The following is a 24,523-nucleotide window of genomic DNA, read 5'->3' on the forward strand; positions in this document are numbered from 1 at the left end:
GTGTACATTTTCAACATTTGGAGGCGTAGGAAAAGGTTTATTTTCTTTTTAAGGCTTACAATCATTTTTCACAGATACAACTATCCAAACTTACACACAAAGATGCTTACACGAGTTACAAATACATTTTTACACACACACGCAAATATTTTTACACACGCACAAATCCTTTTACACACGCACAAATATTTTTACACACACACAAATATTTTTACACACGCACAAATATTTTTACACACGCACAAATCCTTTTACACACGCACAGGTAATTTGGAACCATTTTCTCTCCATACACAACTGTGTGCTTAATATCTTGCAAGGAACCCACCATCTTCCAGCTGTTTCTAAATATTTAAATCAAACATATAACATTTTGATTTGTATTTGACATTTAGTTATAACATTTAGAATCAGGTTTATACTTAACATCTAGATTTACAGTTAACATTTAGATGTAACATTTAGCATTTAGATTTCACTTTTTACTAAACAAAAGCTGTTTAAGTATGCAAAAATTGTTGAATGTAAAATGTAAGTAAAGAGAACTAAATAACAAAATGTGTTATGGGGTAAAAATCACAGGATTTTACACTCAGACAGTGAGCTAAATAATATAAATGTGTTTGTGACTTTTTTGGAATATTGGACTTTACAACTGGCACCCCATACTGAACAAGATGTTTGATGAAATACTTCTGCAGAAGTTTTATTTTTTATTTTTTATGCACTGGCACTTTAAGTTGGCCTTTCATTAAAATGTTTTTACTCTTAGCTGGCCTTCGGTACTCTTAGTTAGCCTTCTGGTACCTTTAGTTTATCTTAGCTTTTATCATGTCTGATCTGTTCAGCTGAGGTTTTAAAATCCTAGTTTAGTTTATGTTATATCTTAGTTTGGTTTTCCTCAGTTTATCTTTAGTCTATCTTTAGTATGACTTGTTTTAGATATGTTTTACTCTGTACTTTTGTGTCTTATTTAGTGTCTCATGTTTTAGATATGTTTAGTTTTAGATTATCTTAGCTCATATTTTAGATATTGTTGTGTGTTTTCACAATGACTATTTTTGTGTTTTCATGCTGTAAAGCACTTTGAATCACCTTGTTGCTGAAAAGTGCTAAATAAATAAATTTGACTTGACTTGACGAGAAGTTATTATTGTCTTCTTCTTGCATCCTTAAGGATTAAACTTTTTTAATGAGTGTACTGTCAAGCTGTGAGTAAATTAAAAAAAATGTGTTAACATACCTTAGTGTGTATCATCTGCAATGGCACATCGTGTTCTGGTCATACTAGTTCAACTTCTTGCTCTATTTTCTTAACTATGTAAACACACTTTCACAACAAGTTGAACTTCTTACTCCTTTCTTGCTAGATAGGAGCTTGAGTACAAAGTTCTGTTTCTTTTTTTTCATGATGGGAGAGATTGTGCTACAACATCTGTTGCCTGGCAAAGAGAAAGTCACTAGTGAAGAAAACCTATTAACCTATTGATTAAATCTCAGCTAGTTTGTCTAGATTGTTTAGAGACTCTTGCAGAGATTTAACTTGACTTTTCTTCAATAGTTGCTTTCTCTTTGCCACTCTCCCATAAAGCTTAAACTGGTGAAGAACCTGGGTAATAGTCATAGCTCAATCTGCTGAAGACTGTGACTCCTTCAGAGTGCTCACAGTGTCTTGGTAGTGCCTCTTACTATTTTCCTTTTTGCCTCACTCAGTTTGTGAGAATGACCTGTTCTTGATAGATTCACATTTTTTGATGATGAATTTAGCAGAAACCCTGGGGATGTTTAGGGCCTTAGAATTCCTTTGCAGTCCTCCCCCTGGTTTGTACTTTTCAATAGTCTTTCCTCTGAGTTGAATGAGGATAGTCACTTTAAAGGGGGTGAATACTAAATACTAAAATACTTTTTATATGCACTGTGTAAAGGGTTAAAGTTAATTAGGTCACATAATTCTGATTGAAAGTAAAGACAAAGTAGTGAGGAGGTGATAAGTGACATTGTCACATTACCATACCACACTTTACATTTGTCAAACTGTCAGATGACCAAGCTACGTTTTTCTTTACGGTTTCTTTTTAAATGTTGATATTACATTAGCAGTTCTTTTTCTTATCATTTTGCAGAATGTTTTTCTAATGAAGCTGCAGTTATATGATTTTAAACACAATTCTCATTCAAAACATTTTCAACAGTCAGATAAAAAGTTCACTGACAAAATTTAGGTCAATTAGGTGTGGCTCTAAAGCTGTAACAATGGAGGAGGTGCATCTTTAATAAACTGCGAGACTTCAAACGTATAACAAAGCAACCTCTAACAACCTGCCGACATTCCCACTGGTCACAACTTGATTCTCAGTGCATCATTTCTACCAAATACTTAGTGCTGAAAGAAAGATTGGATCATATGTTTTAAAACTTCACCTTCTTTTTGATCCCAGTTACACATATGTAGCCCATGTGTTGCTACCATGTTGTTAAAATCTGATATAAGAATAAAAGTTTTTGAGCAGCCACTTTTGTATGAGACAGAATCCAATATTGTAAAGTAAAAATTTATTTGTATAGCACATTTCAGCAGCAAGGCATTCAAAGTGCTTTACATCATAAAAACATCACTAAAATCATTACAATAAACAAAAACATCATTACAATCATCAAAAACATCATTACAGTCATAAAACAAAAAATCATAAAAGCAGATACACTTGATAATCATAAGGAGATGATCAATATGTATTAAGATATTTTGTTCAGAGGTGGTTCTTCCACAGTCTGTATTTATGTGGATGTCATTGAACACTTTGACGAGGGCAGTCTCAGTGCTGTGGTGAGCACGGAAACCAGACTGAAAGATGTCAAAGCGGTTGGTCGTTGTTAAAAAGCTATTTAACAGCTTTTTCAATAATTTTGCTGATGAATGGAAGGTTAGAGATTGGCCTGTAATTCTGCAATAGTGATTTATCCAGATTGTTTTTTTTAACAGAGGTTTGATAACTGCTGTTTTTAGAGCCTGGGGGAAAACACCTGATGAGAGAGATGAGTTTACTATTTGTATCAAGTCAGATGCAATGACAGGAAGAACTTTCTGAAAGAAGGTTGTAGGTAGGATATCTAGACAGCAGGAGGATGAGCTTAATTGATTTAGAATTTCTTCTAAGTTTTTATGGGTGAGTTGGTGAAATACAGCCATTTTCTCTGCATTTCATATGTTTGGAATCGTGGCATCAAGATTGGGTTTGGTGTGGATGAGCAGATTAACCTTCTAACTTTTGTAATTTTCTCTGTGAAAAAGTTGGCAAACTCATTGCAAGCCCAGGTAGAGTGGAGTTCAGGTGGTAAAATCACAGAAGGGTTTGTCAACCTGTCAACTGTGGCAAACAGAGCACGAGTGTTGTGCTGTCTTAGCCTTGATTCATGATGTATATAAATAAACATCAAGAAACAAGGAATGACACAACCTACAACCTTTCAAAATGACTTCATATTTCATGCTGTATAAAACATCTATTTATAGTTTTGTGACAGTAATTAGTAGATAATTTCATCTTGTCTGTTTACCACAATGTAACAGTCTTCATCATTTTTAGGCACAAGAAAAGAAAATAGTCATGTTGAAAAAAAGCTTGTCGATCTGGTACACCTCTATTAGAAACGTCATTTGGAACTGAACCAACTTTCTCAGTATAAAGCCTTGTTCCGGCCCCACAGGTTCACCTGTAACGTGTCTAAACAAGAGAAACACAGGCGGTACGTTTGTATTTTTTATATTTATATGTTAAATAAGTAAATGTTTAAAATTCTGTGATACAAACATGTTCATACTTTAAAAGGCTGTAACAAAGTAAAGTTAATTTTTATTAACACTAAAAAATTTATTTGCTTAACTAAAGATTTTGTCAGTCAGTCTTTCATATATTTCTAAAAACAATAATGATTAATCTGCAGGTGAAATATATGACAGTGTTGTTTTTATGTGCATTTGCAAAATTTCTAAATATATTGATTATTATTGTTTGACCTCTACTATTTAATTCCTTTTTTCTCATCAACAGATTTACTTTTGAGTTTTTGAAGAATGGAAAAAAAACTCCTGTTGCCCGTGTTGCTTTTGTGGATGATAAGTTAGTATTTCACTAATGTGAATAAAGTTTACATAACTTCTGTTTATGTGGATACATCTTTTTATATTCACACACTATTTTTTATGTTAATATTACTTGTTCTTAATGATTTTTAACCAGTCATATGTGTTTCTTTTTATAGGTGGAGTGAGTCTTCAAGGTATTGGTGAGTTGAAATTTACTCTGTTTTTAAAGTTGTATAGTCTTCTGTTAATAATAATAGTTTAAAGTAGCTGTTGTGTCCATGGTATCAGAATTGTAACTATTTTGCCCTTGTCTGTGAGTGTTTGTAATGTACTTGATTTTACTTACCCTTATAAAACATTTTCCGGTTTATTTACCATACCATACCATACCATACCATACCAGTTGTATTTATAGAGTAATTTTAAACACACAGGACCAAAATGTTGTACACATAAGAAAGCAATCATACGATCAGTCAGAATGAAATAAAATGGAATAGATAAAATAAAAAAATAAATAAATAATTTAAAACATTTAAAAGTCAACATCTCAGATGGAGTCAAAGCCCAGGGAGAAGAGTAAAGTTTTAAGAAGGGATTTTAAAACAGACAGGGAAGAGGCCTGACAAATGTCCAATAGAAGGTCATTCCATAATTTAGGAGCTACCACAGCAAAAGCACAATCTCCTCTGAGCTATTGTTTCGTCTTCGTCATACTCAGGAGCAGCTGATCAACTTACCTGAGGGATCGAGAGGGTGTGTAGGGATATAGCAGCTCAGACAAGTAGGGCGGAGCAAGGCCAATTAAAAGCTTTAAAAACAAATAAAATATTTTCTGTAAATGCAGTTAGTCTCATAATTATGTTTTCATCTCTTATGACAAACTGACAACATCCTAGCAAGGCCAGTAGGTGGAGCTTAATAAGAAATGTGCTGTCATGATTTTAAAATGTATTTCTAAATAAACAAGGGATATTTCTTGTTTTTGTAGGACCTCTCTATAACATTGTTGGAAATATAAGCTCTCGCTCAGATGATGGAAGTTCCCCTCAGATCCCACTGTTACACTCCTTTGTTTATTTTGGACAGCCTTACACTCAGATCTTTGTAAGTTTACTTTATGTTTATTTTTGAGTCAATGTAGTTTTAAATACTTTTATTAGTAGAAAAAAAAAATTATAATTAAACAAGAATAACACCTGTGTTCCTCCCACACATCCCACCCTTACCCAGGTGAACCACAATGGACACCTGACCTTTCAGACACCATGGTCTAGTTATATTCCTCAACGATTTCCAATGAATGGAACCAGAGACATCATCGCTCCATTCTGGACAGATTTAAATAATGAAGTCAATGGTGACATCTACTATGCTCAGTTCACCAGTGGCAATTTTATCCAACAAGTGACACAGGACATCAATGAATACTTCCCAGAACTCGATTTTTCAGCCAAATGGATCTTTATGGCAACATGGTATAAGGTTGGCTATTTTTCAAACCCTGGAGCAGTAAGTAATTTTATTTTACCTGCTGATATTGAATGTGTGTTGTCAGATCAGATGATATAGATTCTATTTCATTTGTAATTTCATTCCCTATAAGAACAAGTTGTTTGTTCCCCCCACCCCCCNCTCACAGCAAACAACATTTCAGGCAGTCTTGACTACTGATGGCCAGTACTCATTTGTGCTGTTCAATTATGGAGATCTAGTACCCTCATCAAGGTCTATACAGGTCAGTGCCATGCAGATTATATTAAACAGGTTTTATTGCCCTCTTTAAGGAAAGAACCTTTGCCAATGTTCATGATAGGAAATTTTTTTTATCTGTGTGATGTGTAATTTTTAGGCTGGTTATGACACAATCAATTCCACTGAGTACTTCATCCTCCCTGGATCTTTCTCTAGTAATGCAGCTGGCAACAACTCAGTTTTCAGACACAACAGTAACGTCAATGAACCTGGGCGCTGGGCTTTCCGTGTTGATCATGAACCAACAGGTAAGACCAGAAACAGTGGGTCATAAAAAACATTTCTTCACAATAATGTACCTTTAAGAACACCAATCCATGAAATTATGGGAATGACAAATAATGCTCAGTCTGTGTTTTACTGTAAAAGAGTAGAGCCATTAACAATAACTTTGCTGTACACTCCACAGATCTTCAGTTATATTAAAGGTCCAAACACATTACCATCAAAGTTACTTTTTTTACCACGCTGTTCAATTTGTCATTTTGTACTTTGTCATGAAGCTTTGATATTGAAAAATTCAAACTATACACTAAAACATGCAGGGATAGTGTACTTTGACTTCTGATAGCAATACACCGCAAAACATAACATTCAATGGAATTTTAGCAAAACACATGGAAAAACCAAATCCTCTTTAGAGTTTTATAATTCAGGCATTTACATTGAACAGATTACAAAAACTTGGGCTTTACACTTCTAATTAAACTCGTATTTCAATATTGTTTACCTTTTTTACACAATCGCAATTTAAGTTCTTACAGATTTTTCCACAAAATGTTGAACTGACAGTTTGTGATGTCACTATTTCTAACCTTTGAAAAGTTTTTTAAAAAATTTAAATTTTTTTAAACAAACTTTCCTTACTCCCACAACTGTTTTAAACACATATACAATATATACCTCAAATCCTCCCAAAGTTAATGCCAAGGGATTTAGCAAAAATAGTGTGCAATATGATGCATTCAGTGTGTTGAGGACAATCCTGAGCTACCATCACATCAAAACTGTCATTTTGGTTTTTGCTAAACAAAAGGCAGAGTTGGTTCCACTAGTTAAAAGCAAAGTTTTAAAAACAGACCTTGCATGATCAATTAGCTCCCATTGTATTAGTTGTGTATAAGTCTCACTAAGAACTTTACCAAGTTTTTAACAATATTTTAGAGTTGTATCCATTTTTATGTTTGCAAAGATCACTTTGCTTTGACATCCATCTTAAATCTGGTTGACTCCAAATGTTAATGACTTGTAGATGTCAACCCAATCATTGCTTTCTGAAACTTTCATTAAAAGCCATCCAGTGGGTCATGAAATATTTTGCTAACAGTACAGACAAATGAACAAATAAACGCATGCACAAAAAACAGAGATGGGCAAGAACATGATTGCTTTACCTTCGGTGGCAAGTGATAATGGCATGCAGTCAGTCTGTAAAAATACAATTCTAATTATTCAAATAATGCTTCTCATTTTTGTAGGACCTCTCTATGAAATTGTTGGAAATACAAGCTCTCACTCAGATGATGGAAGTTCCCCTCAAATTCTGCTCCTGCACCCATTTGTTTTTTTTGGACGTACTCACTCTCAGATTTATGTACGTTAGTTCTATGTTTGTCTTTCAGTCAATTATTATTATCATTTTTAAGTAGAAAGAAAGATGACAATAAAGAGAGAAAGATTAACACTTGCTCTTTTGTCCCAGGTGAACCACAATGGACACCTGACGTTTGAGGCACCATGGTCTAGTTATATTCCTCAACGATTTCCAATGAATGGAACCAGAGACATCATCGCTGCTTTCTGGACAGATTTAAATAATGCAGTCAATGGAGACATCTACTATGCTCAGTTCACCAGTGGCCATCTTCTCCAACAAGTGACACAGGACATCAATGAATACTTCCCACAACTCGAATTTTCAGCCAAATGGATCTTTATAGCAACATGGTATGGTGTTGCCTACTTTTCAAACCCTGGATCAGTAAGTGATTTTGTTTTACCTGCTGATATTTAAGCTTTGTTGTCAGATAAAATGATATGGCTTTTGTGTTTTATTTATGATTTATTCACTACAGAAATAAATTCTAGTTAATATCTTTTTATCCATTAGCGAACAACATTTCAGGCAGTCTTGACTACTGATGGTAAATTTTCATTTTTGCTGATGAATTATGGATACCTAGATCCTACATCAAGTCCTGTACAGGTCAGAGGCATTTGTTTTTTTGCAGATCACATTAAAACAAGTTTTGATTGTCCTTTTGCCATTTTTTAATTAGAGTAAAATACACTAATGCAAATGTATATAATATAATAAGACAAAATTTATTTCAACTGTGTGACACGTTTTTTAGGCTGGTTATGACACAATCAGTTCCACTGAGTACTTCATCCTCCCTGGATCCTTCTCTAGTAATGCATCTGGCAGCAACTCAGTTTTCAGCCACAACAGTAACGTCAATGAACCTGGGCGCTGGGTTTTTCGTGTAGATCAATCACCATCAGGTAAGACAAGAGTCGGTGACTTATAAAATATTCAATCAATGTATACTTACCATCAATCCATAATATTTTGAAATGAGAGCTAAAGCTCACTGGCATTAAAAAAACTTTGCCTTACACTCTACAGCTTCTCAGATTTTTTGTGCTACTTCTTATTCTTTCACTGTTATCCATCCATCTAGCTGATTTCTATTTTCAATGGTAATGCTACTGGGTAGCACTTCAAGCACTTTGGATTGCCTTGTTGCTGAAAAGTGCTATATAAATAAATTTCACTTCACTTCACCTCACTTCATTAAAGTCCCAGCTGAGATTTGGACTTTCTTGCTACATAGAAACAGTGCTAACCACCTGCCACACCATGCACCCACTTTCAGTCTACACTGTGTTGAACCCACATAGCTCTACTTTAATTTATTTTATCTTGAAAATTAGTGGATCCACATAATCAGACTAAAACAGACTGTGCTGTGGTAAAACTGTAGGTGTTTACAGACCACAGAGAACCTGTTCACCGTCCTTAAGCTTTTATTTTATTTATTTATCAATGCTTTATTTATTTTATTTTGCACTGCCAGCTCTTATAAATGTGTTTGTCCAGTCTTTATTAGCTCCTTCTTCAACATATGTTCTTTTTTTAGCAACATTTGTATGACTTTAGGGCATATGATTGGTTCATATATCAACATTTGTTGACTAACCATGCAAAGTGAACACACTTCTTGCACTCTCAGTATTAAAACTGCATTCACATTACTGAAGTGGAATCTCTTTAATGTTTGCTGTTGTCTGCTTTGATGGGCTTCTTTTTGAACATGTCCAGCACAATATGGAGACTTGTCTTCATTTTAAAAGTTAAACCAAAGACTGACATCAGACAGCTCCACCTTTGGAGTCCTTCATTACTTATGTTGTTAATGGTTAATATCAGATGCATAAATGATGTGGTTGCTCTCACTGTTGGCCGAGTGTTGCATCATAATAAAATTCCCCTGGCGGTGTGAAAGCAAACACATAAACTAAAGCTTCTTTGTTGTGGGACTAACAGTCCTTACAACCCTCAGATAGTCTTTATAACTATTAAGACTGTTAAGAATAACCTAATGTGTCCTAATGAGTGTTTGTTGTTGTTCATACTACTGATGTTCCCCTCCTCAACAACAGACAATGTTGAGGCGAAAGAGCAGAAAAAATATTACAGCTAATAGTATTACTGGAACATGAAGAAGAGTCAGGCACTAGAAAAGTCCTCCAAGATGTACATTTTTTATGTACAAAAGTTACTAAACATTTTCAACTTATCTGCTTTCTTTTAAGTAGAGGCTTAAGAGTCTTGCAGAGTCTTCATCTAAGATTTAATCAGTGCAAAAACGTAAAAAACAATCTATTTCAATTTTAACCAAATAGCTGGGTCTCTTAGGACCTGTCTGTGAATTAGCGCAAATCTGGTAATCTTCTAGAAAATAATGATTTTACAGTCTGTGCCTCACAACTAGAGTTAGGGAAGTGGGAAGGTTTCCTTCTACAAAAGGAGGATGAAGTCAGATATTGGGCAAAATCAAAACCCACTCAAAAACTTTTATAAATTGCAATGCTTGTAAAATTGTTTTTCAGGTCCAATTTTTTGTTTTAAACTTTTTTGTTTTAGCTTAAAAATAAGCTTTAAACACAATTAAATCTAATTTTCATGCTTAATTTAGTTTAGCAAACCGCACTGTTTGTTTCGGACAGTCTGACACAGATTTATGTATGCTCATAGTTAAACTCAGTGCCACGAAAACAATTCAAGTGATATTTTTAAAGCCCAACCGCGTGTATTACATCCACTCAAATGAAACAAAAACGTTGAGTATTTCCTTTCAGAGTTTCAAGATTAAAGTCAAACTAATGGTTCAAAAGTACTAAGAAATGCTCAAAATGGGAGAAATAAAGTTGCTATTTTGTGATTAAAATGGAGCTCAATAAGGCTGGAGCCATGACTAGGCCTAAAACTAAATCACAACTGAATACAACACTGATATGTTAATTAATAACACTTCAGTAAACGGCCATCAAACACTAAAATGTATTTTGTTTGTTTGTTTCTAATATTTTTTTGTCGATTAAAATTTTTAGGTCCGCTGTATCCAATTTCTGGAAACACAACTCAACGAGCTCTTAATGGAAGTTCTCCTCAAATTATTTTGCAACAACCTTTTGTCTACTTTGGAACATCCTATAATCAAATTTTTGTATGTAAAAATATTTCACACTTTAAAGTAGTAAATATCTGTTGTGCCAAAAATCTTTTTTTTATATTTTAATTTTTTCTTTTTTTACAGGTGAACCATAATGGACACATCACCTTTACTGGTCCTTGGTCTTTGTATGCACCTGAAAGAATCCCACTGCATGGAAGCAGGGACTTTATCGCACCATTCTGGACATATTTTGACAACAGAGTCAATGGTCTCGTTTACTACAACCAGTTCACAAGTGGCAGCATTCTCCAACAAGCAACACAGGACATTAATAAATACTTCCCAGAATTTAACTTTACTGCCAGCTGGGTCTTTGTAGCAACTTGGAATGAGATGGCCTATTATCCAAACACTGGAACAGTAAGTTTTTTTGTCCTAACCGAGGAAATTTATGATGAGTATGTTTTACCTTAATAAAAAACTAGAAAATATGGACCTTTTTTCTCTTTTCAGGAAACAACAGTCCAGGCAGTCCTGATTTCTGGAGGCCAGTACTCTTTCGTCCTGATGAATTATGGGAAAATAGCCCCAACTGTTTGGAAAGTACAGGTTAGAAACCAATAAAGTTATATGTCAACAACAAACAAACAACAAAAAAAAAGGGACATTATGTAAAATGTAAATAAAAAATAGCTGAATATATAGCTGTTTTCTACTTTGCCTCAGTCCATTTTAAATTAGCTTTGTCTCAAAGAAGCTAGTCATGTTACTGGATGATGTTCACATATGCCTTCTATTTTGCATAATAGAGCTTAGCCTGCATTTGTGGGTAGCACTGCAAACTGTGTTTACAAACAATGATTTGTGGAAGTGTTTCTGAGTCCTTGTAGTGATATACATAACAGAATCAGACCTGTTTTTAATGCAGTGCTGTCTGAGGGCCTGAAGACACAGGCATCCAGTACTAACTTTAAGCCCTGTCCTTTGCAAACAGAGATTTCCTCAGATTCCTGATTTTTTTGATATTATGAACTATAGATGATGGGATATTCAAAGTCTTTCCAATTTTCCATTGAGGAACTTTATTCTGAAATCGTTCCACTATTTTTAGATGCATAATGTCCCAGTTTTTTTTGTTTTTTTTTTTGAGTTAGGGTTGTGGAACAAAATAAAGCACAATTTCACCTTTTTAAAAAAGTGGCCCAGCAATATAATATGTTCTAATGTATATATAATTTAATATGATATATAATTCCAGGTTGGATATGACACAGTAAATTCCACTTACTATCTGGATCTGTCTGGATCCTTCACCAGCAATGCTTCAGGCATTTCTTCAGTTTTCCGCCTCAACAGTAATGTCAATGTACCTGGTCGATGGGCTTTTCGTGTAGATCATGGAGCACCAGGTAAGACAAGAGTCTGTGAGGCACACAAAAACACCAATTCATGAAAATTTTTAAATGACGACTAAAGCAGAGTCTTTGTTTCACTTTAAACAGTAGCACCATTAAAACTGACCTAGATATACAGCCAACTGCTCTTCAGTTTTATTACTACTTTTTATTTTTTCACTTTTTTCCATCCATCCATCCATCCATTGACATGTCTCTTCAATGTTGCATAGAGGACTGGAACAACACTTGTGGAATGGCAGACTGGGGTGGTGGTCCACATTTTTTGAAAGGAGGACCAGAGTGTGTGTTCCAACTATTGAGGGGCCACACTTTTCAGACTCCTTGTGAAAGATTTCTCCGGGATATTGGAAGGGAGGCTCTAACCAACTGGCAAACCTTGGGTGCCAGGGTTGCTTTTAATAGCTATCTGGTTCCTGTATAACCATAGAAAGAGCAGTGTCCACATTCTCTGCACTAAGATGAACTCATTCTCAGCGCATGTTGGACTCTGCAAAGGTTGTCCCTTGGTTTTGTGGTTTTGTTGACATCTTTGAGCCATGACTTTCAGGGGTGGTATGTGGCCAAGTGTAAAATTATTGAGATGAGAGTCAGCTCCTCTAAGTCGGAGGCCATGGTCTTCAACTGAAAAAAAAAACAACAACAAAAAAAACAACAAATCAGAATGCTACTTCTGGGTGATAAGAAGTGATAAGTCTCTGCCCCAAGCACAGGAATCCAAGCATTTGTGAGTCTTGTTTACAAGTGTATGGATAGTATGGAGTGGAAAATGGATGGATAGATTGGGGCCTTGTCTGCAGTATGGTTGTTGCTCCAGTCTGTTTTGGTGAAGAAGGAGCTGAGCCAAAGGGTAAAGCTCTCAATTTACTGGACCAATCTTCACCTTAGTCATGATGTATGGATCATGACGAAAACAACAATATTCCAAATACAAGAAGCTGAAATGAGCTTCCTTTATTGGGTGGTTGGACTTAGCCTTAGAGTTGAGGACCTTTATCATCCAGGGGAAGCTCAGAGTAGAGTCACTGCTTCTATGCATCGAAAGGAGTCGGTTGATGCGGTTCCGATATCTGATTAGAATGTCTTCTGGATGCCTCCCTTTGGAGGTATTCCAGGCAGATTACTTTGGGAGGAGATCCAGAATTCCCTAGAGGGTTTACATATCATCTCTTAAATCTCATTTTCATGCATTTCTTATACTTTAGCAAACCAATAATGTTCTATTCAGCAATGCCTCTGATTAAACCGCCATAGGAAACTATTGGTTAAAACATGTATATTAATGACATTGCTATTTAACCAAATTATGTTTCTTGTTATTTATAGAACCTCTCTATGAAATTGTTGGAACAACAAGTTCTCGATCAGATGATGGAAGTTCCCCACAAATTCAGCTTCTGAACTCCTTTGTTTATTTTGGACAGCCTTACACTCAGATTTATGTACGTTTACTTCATATTTATCTTTGAGTCAAGTTATTTATTTTTTTATGTAGAAAGAAACATCTAAATAGAGCATTCCATTCACCCCCACAGGTAAACCATAATGGACACCTGACCTTTAAAGCACCCTGGTTTAGTTACATTACTCAACGGTTTCCAATGAATGGAACAAGAGACATTATTGCTCCATTCTGGACACACTTAAGCAATGCAGTCACTGGAGACATCTATTATGGTCAATACACCAGTGGTCGTTTGCTGTACCAAGTTACACAGGACATCAATGAATACTTCCCAGGACTCAACTTTCATGCCAAATTGATCTTTATAGCAACATGGGATCGGGTTGCCTATTTTTCAAAGCCTGGAACAGTAAGTGATTTTATTTTAAGTGTTGAAAATGATTTGTGGTGTTGTCAAATCAGATTTAAAAACCTCTGCATTGTATAGATACTTTAATTTACTATAACAACCTGTTTTTTTCCTGACAGGCAACATTTCAGGCAGTCTTGACTACTGATGGCCAATACTCATTTGTACTGATGAATTATGGGTATCTAGCACCCACAACAAGGTCTATACAGGTCAGAGCCATTAAAATGAATTTTGTTTATCAATAAATGTTTTAATTTCCCTCTCTAAGAAATCAATGTTCATTATATAAATTAAAAACTATTTATTATATCCATATGTAATTTTCAGGCTGGATATGACACAGTCAATTCACCTTTCTACTTCAGCATCCCTGGATCCTTCTCAAGTACTGCAACTGGAAGCAACTCAGTTTTCAGCCACAACAGTAACGTCAATGTACCTGGTCGCTGGGCTTTCCGTGTAGATCATGTATCAACAGGTAAAACCAGAAACAGTGGGTCATAAAAGCACTTCTTTACATTGTTGTACACATAAGTAAAAGAATTAGTAATGTAAGTAATGTACACACCTTATTGTATGCTCAAGAGCTCTTCAGTTTTATTGCTACTTGTCTTTGCTTGATCCATCCATGAATCTATCCAGCCAGCCTTCTATGCATACATTTTCTTTACCTGCTTGATCCTGTTCAGGATTGGAAGTTCCTGGTTTTGATGTCCTGCTGTCACTGGCAAGATGCTGGATACACCCTTTATGTTTGCTAGTCCATCAGAGGGTCACATAGAGTCAAAAGCCCATACTTATCAAAGGCCAATTTAGACTCACCAGTTATTTTAACATGCATGTTGTTGAACTGTAGGACAAAACCACAATACCCAAAGAAAACCCACTTCCACATGGAGAACTTACAAACTCCACACAGAAAGGTCTCAGATACGTTTTCAACTCAGGGTGTTCTTACTGCAAGGAAACCGTGCTAACCACCTGCTCCAGCATGGAACCAATTTAGAAATATAAGGACTAAATAATAAAAAGACAAATATCTCAGAGCACTATGTGGCAAATCATCATTGCTCTGCATAATTTTTTTTAATCTTGTGCATTGGTAAAAATCTGTTAGACTTCACATTCCTAGTCTATAATAATTTTTCAGTCAATATTTCACATTTATCACTTGGAAGCAGGAATGTTACCCTTCATGAGAGGGTTCTTACTGTAAATTTGGCAAGGTCAAAACACATTTAAAAATGTCTTTGTCATTTTATTATATGGGAATTTATTAACAATGAGTCTAACAATGCCACTGGATAGAGCTTATGAGAAATTACAGAATGAAATACTGTTAATAATGTTACAAAATCAATATTTATAATTATAACTCTATTAAAACAAGTGATGTTTCTTGTTTTTTGTAGGACCTCTCTATGAAATTGCTGGAACAACAAGCTCTCACTCAGATGATGGAAGTTCGCCACAAATTCAGCTTCTACAACCTTTTGATTATTTTGGACAATCTTACACTCAGATTTATGTAAGCTTACTTCATATTTATCTTTGACTTAAATTGTTATTTATTTGTTATTGTAGATAAAAACATTTCAATAGTAAAAAAAAAATATATAATAATGCTATGTTTTTCCCAGGTGAACCATAATGGACACCTGACCTTTCAGGCACCATGGTTTAGTTATATTCCTCAACGGTTTCCAATGCGTGGAACCAGAGACATCATCGCTCCATTCTGGACAGATTTAAACAATGTAGTCAGTGGGGACATCTACTATGCTCAGCACACCAGCGGCCAATTGCTCCACCAAGTTACACGAGACATAAATGAATACTTCCCAGAACTCAACTTTAATGCAGAATTGGTCTTCATTGCAACATGGGATGAGGTTGCCTATTATTCAGGCCCTGGAACAGTAAGTGATTTTGATTTAACTGTAGAGAAATATTTGTTGTGTTATCAGAAAAAACAATTAAGCTTCTGCAATTTGTATAGATAATTTTATTCACTATAACAACCTATTTTTTTTTTCCTGGCAGGCTACATTTCAGGCAGTCTTGACTACTGATGGCCAATACTCATTTCTGCTGATGAATTATGGGTATTTAGCACCCACAACAAAGTCTATACAGGTCAGAGTCATTTCAATGAGTGTAGTTCACAATAAAACATGTTTTAACTGACCTCTTTTAATGAGAATAATGATGCCAATGTTCATTAAAAAATGTGAAATTTTGTTTAATTTGTCTGATGTATTATTTTTAGGCTGGTTATGACACAGTGAATTCCCATCACTATTTCACCATCCCCGGATCCTTTTCTGGAAGCAGCTCAGTTTTCAGCCAGAACAGTAATGTCAACAAACCTGGTCGCTGGGTTTTCCGTGTTGATCTTGGCTGCACTTTAAATGATGGCTCCTATTACAAAGTAAGTTTGTTTTAAAGCCCTTTATGGTCTATTAGCCTAATGATGTTTTCTGGGATTTTTTTTTTTTTTTTTTTTTTTTTGCTGTTGTTGTGTGTTTTGTTTTGTGTTTTTTTTTTTAAATAAACTTGATTAGAGAGGTGGCAGCAGAAGATTGGAGTTTCCTCAGATATTTAAATAAGGCTATAACTTAGAGCAGTGTATGACAAATTGAGAAAAAAAAGAGTATCAATGTGGACAAATAAATATACATTATTATCATTTGTCCCCTAAAGTTTCTTCTCTGTTAATTCTGTACCACAACCTTGGTTACTTTTTCCATTTGTTCTGCAGGTTGGTGAGTCCTTTTTGGCAGACAGTTGCTCCCAGAGATGTGAATGTCAGGGTCTCAATGACCTGCACTGCACTCCTGCATCATGCGGTCCTGCACAAGAGTGCAGCACTGTAGATGGCCAGCTGGGATGTTACAATATATCTACTTGCACTGTGATGGGGGATCCACACTACATTACCTATGATGGAGCCCTGGCTCATTTCCAGGGCACATGCTCCTACGTTATCACTGAGAATGTGGGAAACAACAACAATGAAACCCAGTTCAGTGTTGTAGCCACCAACAGTCATCGTGGCAACAACCATGTGTCATTTGTGTCATCAGTTGATATATACCTCTCAAATCAGTCTGACAATGTGCATGTCAGGATTGGACCCAACATAAGAGTAAAGGTAAGGTTATTGTTTTTTTATTTCAAGATAAATAACTCTCTGCATCTGTCCAAACTTCTTGTCTTATTCTCTGACCTCTGGTCATTCCAGGTAAATGGAGTTGAAGAGTCTCTTCCCACCTCTGCAGGAAGCTTTGGTCAGGTTACGAGGCAGGGAAGCTACATTGTGTTTGATGCTGTCGACTTCATAGTCCAGTTTGATGGTCGAAGTATTTTACTGGTCAGGATGGGCCAACACTATCAGAACAGAGTCACTGGGATGTGTGGAAACTTTAATGGTGATCCTACTGATGACAAAGTGTTACCAAATGGCACATTGGCACAAAATGACAATCACTTTGGCCATGGCTGGAAATCAAACACAAGCCAAGCAGGGTGAGATGAGACTTTATTTCCCTTTAGTGAAATTGCAAAAACCTCTTAAAGCAGAGACATTTCTAGAAATGTATTATTATTTGTAACAACCAAGTAAATGCCCCAAATCATAAAGGTGTAACTGTTTTTTAGATGTGGATCCACAGATGAAGAATGTGATGGACTGAGTGATTGCCAGTTTATTGAAGAATACACTGAACTTTGCAGAGTCATCACCAACACCAGTGGTCCATTCAGTTCCTGTCACCTGCACTCTAACCCCCAGCCATTTTTCACTTCCTGTGTTTACGATCTCTGCCTCTACACTCCAGCCAATGGCATGCTGTGTTCTGTTGTCTCAGCTTATGAGAAAACCTGCTCTGTTTTGGGGCTGAACGTCACTGATTGGCGATCTTCTTTGCTCTGCGGTATGCTGGCAGTGGTCTAATCTATATTTACTGGAGAATGACCATTATTTTTACTATGAAATGTTTCGTTTTAATTTTTTTGGTTTTCTTCTATAATCTCTTTCTCTGATGTTTCTTTAGATGAAGCAGACCCCTGTGAAGAGCTGGACTGTGAAGAGCATGAGTGGTGTGGTCAGAAAGATGGTGTGTATGGCTGCTTCTGTGATGAACACCATCAGAGACTCAATGATGAAAACTTTGGTGAGAGCAACACCTCTTAAAACTTTGTTTTTAGATTATTGAAGTGATGATGACATTGTATTAGATGCTTTTAGAGCACATTGCTATTGTTATCTCTATTTACTGTAGTCTTTTTTTGTTACTTTTTGGTTGCTAGTATTCTTAAAACGTAAAAGTATATTGATTTATCTTGTCCTGTGAATTCATCTGGTCATTATACTCCCCCCCCATTTTTTTCTATCTCTGCTGAACAGATTTCGACATCACTTGCCTGAGCAGTTCAGGAACCATATCTTTGTCTCGCTGCCAGGTGTTTGAAGCAGGTTTCCACTCCGATGCTCTCCATCTTAATGATGATTCTTGCAATGGAACAATTCAGGACGGTCGACTCGTGTTCCACTTTGACAGTGATGACCATCTGTGTGGGACAGTTCTCCAGGTAAAGGTTAAAAATTATAACTTCAACAGTGCAGACTAAATTAGGTTAATGCAGTCAACTAATTTTTATTTGTCTTTTTCCTGTCTAGAGCAATGGAACACACTTCATGTATCAGAATGCCATTTTGAGTGATGTAGTTACGAATGGAAGTTTAATCCGACGTAGACGACCCATTCATCTGCGTTTCTCCTGCGTTTACCCTCTGACTCAGGCTGCATCAATGACTGTGGAAATTAGGGCTGTGGAGAGGTGATATCATTATTTGCCTTGTTTGCCTATAAAAATAGTTTCCTCATCTCAGTGTTGATATCTATATCAGTCATTTTAAAGAAGATTTTTAGGTATTTGACACAAATCACAATCTGAAACTTTAACAAACCCTGCAATTGTAATTAACTAGAAGAGTGTGTAGATGAAGATGAATGTGTAACAGAGCCTCCCGGGGGTCATGGGAGACATAAAATATGAGCTCTTAATAATTTGTTTCTTCAGTTTAATTAATTGTATGCATTGTTCCCTCAGTTTAGTTAATATTTTTGCTTAGATTTGTTAACAGACGTCATCAAAAGATCATGGTTTGAGATCAGTAACATTACTATGTTGGACAAATTCTTCTTTCCAGGATCACTAACTTCTAAACAAGATATCAGAACACTGTAAAACTACAAGCATCCCCTCTTGTCAATTACAGAAAAACAAACAACTTTAAAGTTCAATTTAATTAAAAGCTAGTCATGTGAACTGAACAACTGTTTAGCATGAGGATATATATTTTTTTATTTTAAAAAGTGACATATTTCTTGTTAGAATGACATTGAAAGGTGAGATAAATGTCTGATTCTTAAATATCTGTTGTGATTTTGGGGAAAACACAGACAGTTCTATTGATGTTGTTGAATAGCCTGATTTTATAGTTTTTAAACAGTCCCTAAACCTGTCTCACTTCCGGTGTTGTATTTCAACCTGTTTCCCCATTCACACTGAAAACAAAATTAAACACAACACCTGCTGCATATTCTGTAGACACCAATGGTATTGCAAAGTAGTGCATACAGTTTCCTAAACTGGAAGAACGTATTCTCACAACCTCAAATTTTATTTCTACTCATGACCCCTTGGGGGGTCCCTACTATAGCAAGTCTAATCGAATAAACTCATCTTATCCTTTGCACAAATTGAAAATAAACACTTTACTGTCAAGGTTTTGTTATTAAAGCTTAAAAATGCTTATGCTTTTTTTTTTAACAGTCATATAATAAAAAGGCTTCCATCTGGCAGAAGTTTATATGAAGTGAGAATGATCCCCTATCAGGATGCAGACTTCCTGTTCCCCCTTACCAACTGCACCATAGAACTGAAATTAGATCAGAGGCTATATGTGGAGATTCGAACAGAGGGGTTGGATCAGAATCATATTTCCACTGTTCTGGACTCGTGCTGGGCCACACCAGACGACAACGCAAGCAACCCTGTCCGCTGGGATCTCATCATTTCAAAGTAAATGAGCTGTTTCATTTCACTTTCACATTCTTCTTTACAACTTAACCTTGTTACCTAACAGTCTACTTGCTGAAGTTTTAAGCAATAACTTGTCCTTGTCTCACAGATGTCCTAATCCAGCTGATGACACTGTAGAGATTATTCAGAACGGTGTGTCCACTGTGACACGTTTCTCATTTAGGATGTTCACCTTCAGAAACTCTGAAGAGATCCACTTGCACTGCAGTATCCGCTTGTGTCTGTTGGCAAACAACAACTGCACAGTTGTAAGTATTACTGTTTGTATCATCTTTTTACATCATTTACATTTGCAAGTAGTGCACCTTCAGAAGCCATTAATATTGTTTTTTTGCAGCAGTGCCACCCGAATCTCAACAATGCACGAGTTCAGAGGGACGTATCGTACCATGACTCTACAGACCTCTCAATGGGGCCGCTGCACTTAAGTCTAGAGAGCAGAAATAAATCTATCTCAAACTTTGATTAGGTTTCAGCATTATAAATGAAAAAAAAAAGAAAAATGGGCTTCCAAATTCTGTCTTTTTTTTCTTTTTTTTTGGTTCAGCAATCCAGAAAAACATAACTTCAGTCTAGTTAACATCAGTCATTAATCTAATTAACAGTTTGCTGATCACCAAAACTCTGGTCTAATGAGGTCAAAGAAGAATCCTATTTCTAAATCACTCAATATTTGTTCAGAAAACATTATAAACATGCTGAATTTGTCAGGGCCTTCTTTGGGGTTTGTTTGTACTTACAACTAAATGGGAATTTTAATGTGAATTATATTAATTTACATCAGCTGAGGGCACTGTTGTACATTATATTGTCATATTTTTCTACTGTTGCCTTTTCCTGGCTCTTTTGTTGGTATTTCTGTCATCAACTGTGAAGCATTTTTTGAAAGTTATATATAATATATGCTGTATAGTATTAAGGAACCTATGAATTAAGTTATTGTCAAAATGTCAGTAAAACAAATCCATCTGTCATTATCTACGATATTTATTGTTTGTTTTTTGTGTGTAGCATAAGAATGTTTTGCCCAATTATGACTTGACTGATGTGCTACACCAGAAAAAATGTTACATGCTGTTTATAAAACAAACTGTATATTTTAGATTTGTCCTGATAAGTTAGGTACCTAAATATTTTGCACTTCTGTAGCAATACCTAACCTCAGCAGTTGTGCAAAAATCTTCACATGATGCTCTTTATGTTTTGCTTCTAAACTGGGCAATCAGGTATCTACAAGTCATGAAACCCCTCTTCTGTTGATTGATTCTTGAGTTTGTGTACGGTTGGATCATAAGCACTTTCTTGTTGGGCTAAATTTGCATTAATCAAGAGCCCCCCTGTAAAAACATATGCGTGGTTTTGCATTTTACTTCTACCACAACTTAATTGCAGGCATTGTACATTGTTGACCTTGTAATCTTCTATAGCATATAATAATAATCACATTGAAAGACAGTTCTCTTGTTTAAGTTCCCCATTATTTTGGAAAATCCACAACATCACATAAAGTAGAAATGTTGTTGCACCACATACTGAAAACAACTGATTTCTTTTTCTTTTTAAAATCAAACACTGATCTTAAAGTTTCACATTTTCCCCACTGACAGGAAATAACATTGTGTGATGTTTTACAATAAATAATGACCATCAGATAAAAGGTAAAGATACATTTTTTCAATAAGTGTTCTAAGTTGATCAAAATCATTACATTAACTGCATGCATAATGAAATCTGCAAAGATCAAACAAACAGTTTCAATACTTTTTATCTCTTAGTGGAATTACCAATAGTGTTTTATTGCAGGAAAAGACTAGGCTTGGTTTTAGATAGCATCATGACAATAAATGTTATCTATATAACTTGTCATTCTAGAAAACAAAGTGCTCCTTGTACTGACAAATGCAAGTCAGATCAAATGAATTTTAACAACCCTGTGAATGGATTTTTTTTTATCTATTCAGTAGTGTTACTCAGATCCACATTAAACATTACAACATGTAGCTCAGGGTAAAACATAAAAGTGACGCAATAAAGACTGCTATAAATCTATAAAAATAACTGTAACAAATCTAATGCAAAAACAAAAGCATAAAGCTATAAAATGTAAATAATGAAACAACATTATATGGAGAGAACTTGCAAAGCATTTCACAACAATAATATATTGTTATATTGTACCTTATCCTCCTGAGACCCTGCGTCTTCATATTTATTGTGTGCCGGTAAAGGGGCAGTGATGTTTTTGACTATCTGTGTTTGTGTGGCTTAGGAAATATCTCTGGAACCAGTGGGCAGATTTTATTGAAAGCTTCAAAAAAAAATTCTACAGCTGATTAACTGTTGCAGTCAGTGCAATTTGAGGTGGCCACCTTAGGAAACACATAAATGACTAAAACCCAATCAGTTTTACAGATATTGATCCAAAAATGTGGCATGGTGGTAGATGAGGCTGATCAATGTATACTTCAAGCTCTAGCTGCCTGTTAACAAAATAGCCCATGAATCACTGAACAGAATTTATTGGAACATGTGAAATGTAACTATTGGATTTCTACAACTTATTAAGTTTAACTAAATAAGATTTGATGTGGTAGTAGCACAAACCTTTAATCTGAGTGTTACACATTGTGTGAAATCTTTGTCTTAAACTTTGGTATTAACTGCCATAGTCTCTCTGTAGGCCAGCAAAGACAGGAGTATAAAGACAAACATCACAACATTTTGCAGTCATTCACCAAATTTTAATGGTGAGAAGAAAGGCAACTGTCTTTGAATTTGAAAGTTTTATATATCAGGATATAATAAAGAATAATCTAGTCTTTAACAAGTTCTAAAATGATTCAACTCTAACCTCAAGTGTACAAAAACACACAACAGATTCCTTCATGCCACATTTATTAAACAAACACACAAAACAAAACCAAAATGGTCCAAAAGTCGGCCCTTGCTGCTTACTTTGTATTTTAAGAGAGAAAGTAGCAGCCAGGTACTCTTAATTAGATTCACTTAATTAACTGATCATTAGCAGTGTGGCCCCCTCTAAAAAAGCTGGTGTTTTGGCAGTTTGGTGCTTTGAAGCATACAAATTTGTGTTAGTGCAATGCCGAGGAGAAAAGAAAAACATCAGAAATCACCTTAGATATGTGATTGTTGCTGCCTGTCATTACAGGAAGGGTTATAGGCTATTTTCATACAATTTGAAGTCCATCTTATTTAGGGATAAATAGTTTTTACAAAAAGAAATGATTTAAGACAGATATGAATCTACCCAGAAGTGGACATCCCAATAAAGTCAGCCAAATCGCAGACCATGCAGTGCTCAAGGAGATACAAACAATTTTGGGATACCTCAAACTTTACAGGCCTCAGCAGGTTAAAGTTCATAAGGACAGTTTGATAAAGACTGAACAAATGTGGCTTGACTGGAATAGATTCCAGAAGAAAGCCTCTTCCCTCTGAAAAGAATATGGCAGCAAGACAAAGTTGCATCTGATAAATCACAAACCTTCTGCAACAACATTGCTTAGACAGACGAGACCAAAGTAGAGATGTTTTTTCAAAGAACAAACATGGCATATTAGCACAAACACCTCAGCTGTCAAGCACAGTGGTAGAAGAGTCAACCATGAACCCCTCTGTAGACCAAATCATTCTAGAGTCTGAGGCAGTCTGCCTGACAGCTGAAGCTTTGACCAAACTGGTTCATGATGCAACAGGCCAATGATCCCAAGCACAACACCAAAAACATAAAAAAATATTATCAACCGAAAGATCAAAAAAATCATGTCAGCTGTTGCACTTGCCCATTCAAAGCCCAGACCTCTACCTGACTAAAATGCTATGGTGGGACCTTAAGAGAGCTGTGCATAAATGAATGTCTGCAAAATTCAATAAAATGAAGAAATGTTGTTAAGGGAAAAAGGCCAAAATTGTTAGGATTTGGGTTTTTGTATTCAGTTTGTTGTCTTTGTGTTTCAGTTTGAGTTTATTGTTTATTTTATTCAGTTATCTTGTAAGTCTGGTTCTTGTTCCTTGTGTCTTTGTTCCCTGTGCCTTAGCCATCATTTACTTCTCCTCAGTCTCTCTTGTCTGCCTGCCACGCCCATCTACACCTGTCCCAAGCTTTGCAATTATCTCACCTGTGCCCACTTCCCCTAATTGCCTCCTGTCTTTAACCGGTCATCTCCTCCACTTACTCGCTGGTTCGTTGTCTATTGCTGTCTATTGCCTCTTGGTCAATTTTTCCTCATGTCTGGTTCTCCTTGTCTCCTACCCATGGCCGTTTAGTTTTTGTATTTAGTTTGTTTGGAATTTAATCTTCTTCTTGCTGCCACGTCAGCTTTTGTTTTTGTTTTTCTTTTATTTGAATAAATTAGTTTATTTCTTCATCATGAGTCTGCACTCTGGGTTCGCCTCCTTCACCCCACACCCTGACAAAAATGTTTCTAACAGCAATGTTAGAAATTGACAATGATTGTTATTGCTGGTAAAGGGTCTGATAAATCATGGGGTGTGCTTAACATTATACTCACAGTTTTCCAGTAGACTTTGTTTGTGTTTGATAAATTATGACAAGGTTGAATCTGTTGTGCGCATCTGAACACTTTGGGTTAGATTTTAATCATTTTAGAACGTGTTAAAGACCACATCATTCTT

The 24,523-nt window shown here is 35.7% G+C and overlaps 1 protein-coding gene across 1 annotated transcript in view; it reads left to right on the plus strand.

Moving 5' to 3' along the window:
- The first annotated feature begins 3,686 nt into the window (after positions 1 to 3,686).
- Positions 3,687 to 24,523, plus strand: part of LOC108247311 (alpha-tectorin) — a 34,744-nt gene continuing 13,907 nt past the window's right edge. Inside the window, exons 1-32 of the mRNA XM_037980939.1 lie at positions 3,687 to 3,747; positions 4,053 to 4,121; positions 4,264 to 4,287; positions 5,079 to 5,194; positions 5,321 to 5,599; positions 5,730 to 5,825; positions 5,940 to 6,090; positions 7,321 to 7,436; positions 7,545 to 7,823; positions 7,953 to 8,048; positions 8,197 to 8,347; positions 10,460 to 10,575; positions 10,666 to 10,944; positions 11,038 to 11,133; positions 11,783 to 11,933; positions 13,266 to 13,381; positions 13,475 to 13,753; positions 13,873 to 13,965; positions 14,084 to 14,234; positions 15,169 to 15,284; positions 15,397 to 15,675; positions 15,800 to 15,892; positions 16,026 to 16,187; positions 16,518 to 16,910; positions 17,001 to 17,284; positions 17,417 to 17,691; positions 17,812 to 17,931; positions 18,165 to 18,349; positions 18,438 to 18,598; positions 19,598 to 19,846; positions 19,956 to 20,115; positions 20,205 to 20,295. Coding sequence (XP_037836867.1) covers positions 4,076 to 4,121; positions 4,264 to 4,287; positions 5,079 to 5,194; positions 5,321 to 5,599; positions 5,730 to 5,825; positions 5,940 to 6,090; positions 7,321 to 7,436; positions 7,545 to 7,823; positions 7,953 to 8,048; positions 8,197 to 8,347; positions 10,460 to 10,575; positions 10,666 to 10,944; positions 11,038 to 11,133; positions 11,783 to 11,933; positions 13,266 to 13,381; positions 13,475 to 13,753; positions 13,873 to 13,965; positions 14,084 to 14,234; positions 15,169 to 15,284; positions 15,397 to 15,675; positions 15,800 to 15,892; positions 16,026 to 16,187; positions 16,518 to 16,910; positions 17,001 to 17,284; positions 17,417 to 17,691; positions 17,812 to 17,931; positions 18,165 to 18,349; positions 18,438 to 18,598; positions 19,598 to 19,846; positions 19,956 to 20,115; positions 20,205 to 20,295 — 5,203 coding nt within the window. The 5' untranslated portion in view covers positions 3,687 to 3,747; positions 4,053 to 4,075. The remainder of the gene's footprint in view (positions 3,748 to 4,052; positions 4,122 to 4,263; positions 4,288 to 5,078; positions 5,195 to 5,320; positions 5,600 to 5,729; positions 5,826 to 5,939; positions 6,091 to 7,320; positions 7,437 to 7,544; positions 7,824 to 7,952; positions 8,049 to 8,196; positions 8,348 to 10,459; positions 10,576 to 10,665; positions 10,945 to 11,037; positions 11,134 to 11,782; positions 11,934 to 13,265; positions 13,382 to 13,474; positions 13,754 to 13,872; positions 13,966 to 14,083; positions 14,235 to 15,168; positions 15,285 to 15,396; positions 15,676 to 15,799; positions 15,893 to 16,025; positions 16,188 to 16,517; positions 16,911 to 17,000; positions 17,285 to 17,416; positions 17,692 to 17,811; positions 17,932 to 18,164; positions 18,350 to 18,437; positions 18,599 to 19,597; positions 19,847 to 19,955; positions 20,116 to 20,204; positions 20,296 to 24,523) is intronic.

This window comes from Kryptolebias marmoratus, linkage group LG17, assembly GCF_001649575.2.
Source record: "Kryptolebias marmoratus isolate JLee-2015 linkage group LG17, ASM164957v2, whole genome shotgun sequence".
NCBI classification, from domain to species: domain Eukaryota; kingdom Metazoa; phylum Chordata; class Actinopteri; order Cyprinodontiformes; family Rivulidae; genus Kryptolebias; species Kryptolebias marmoratus.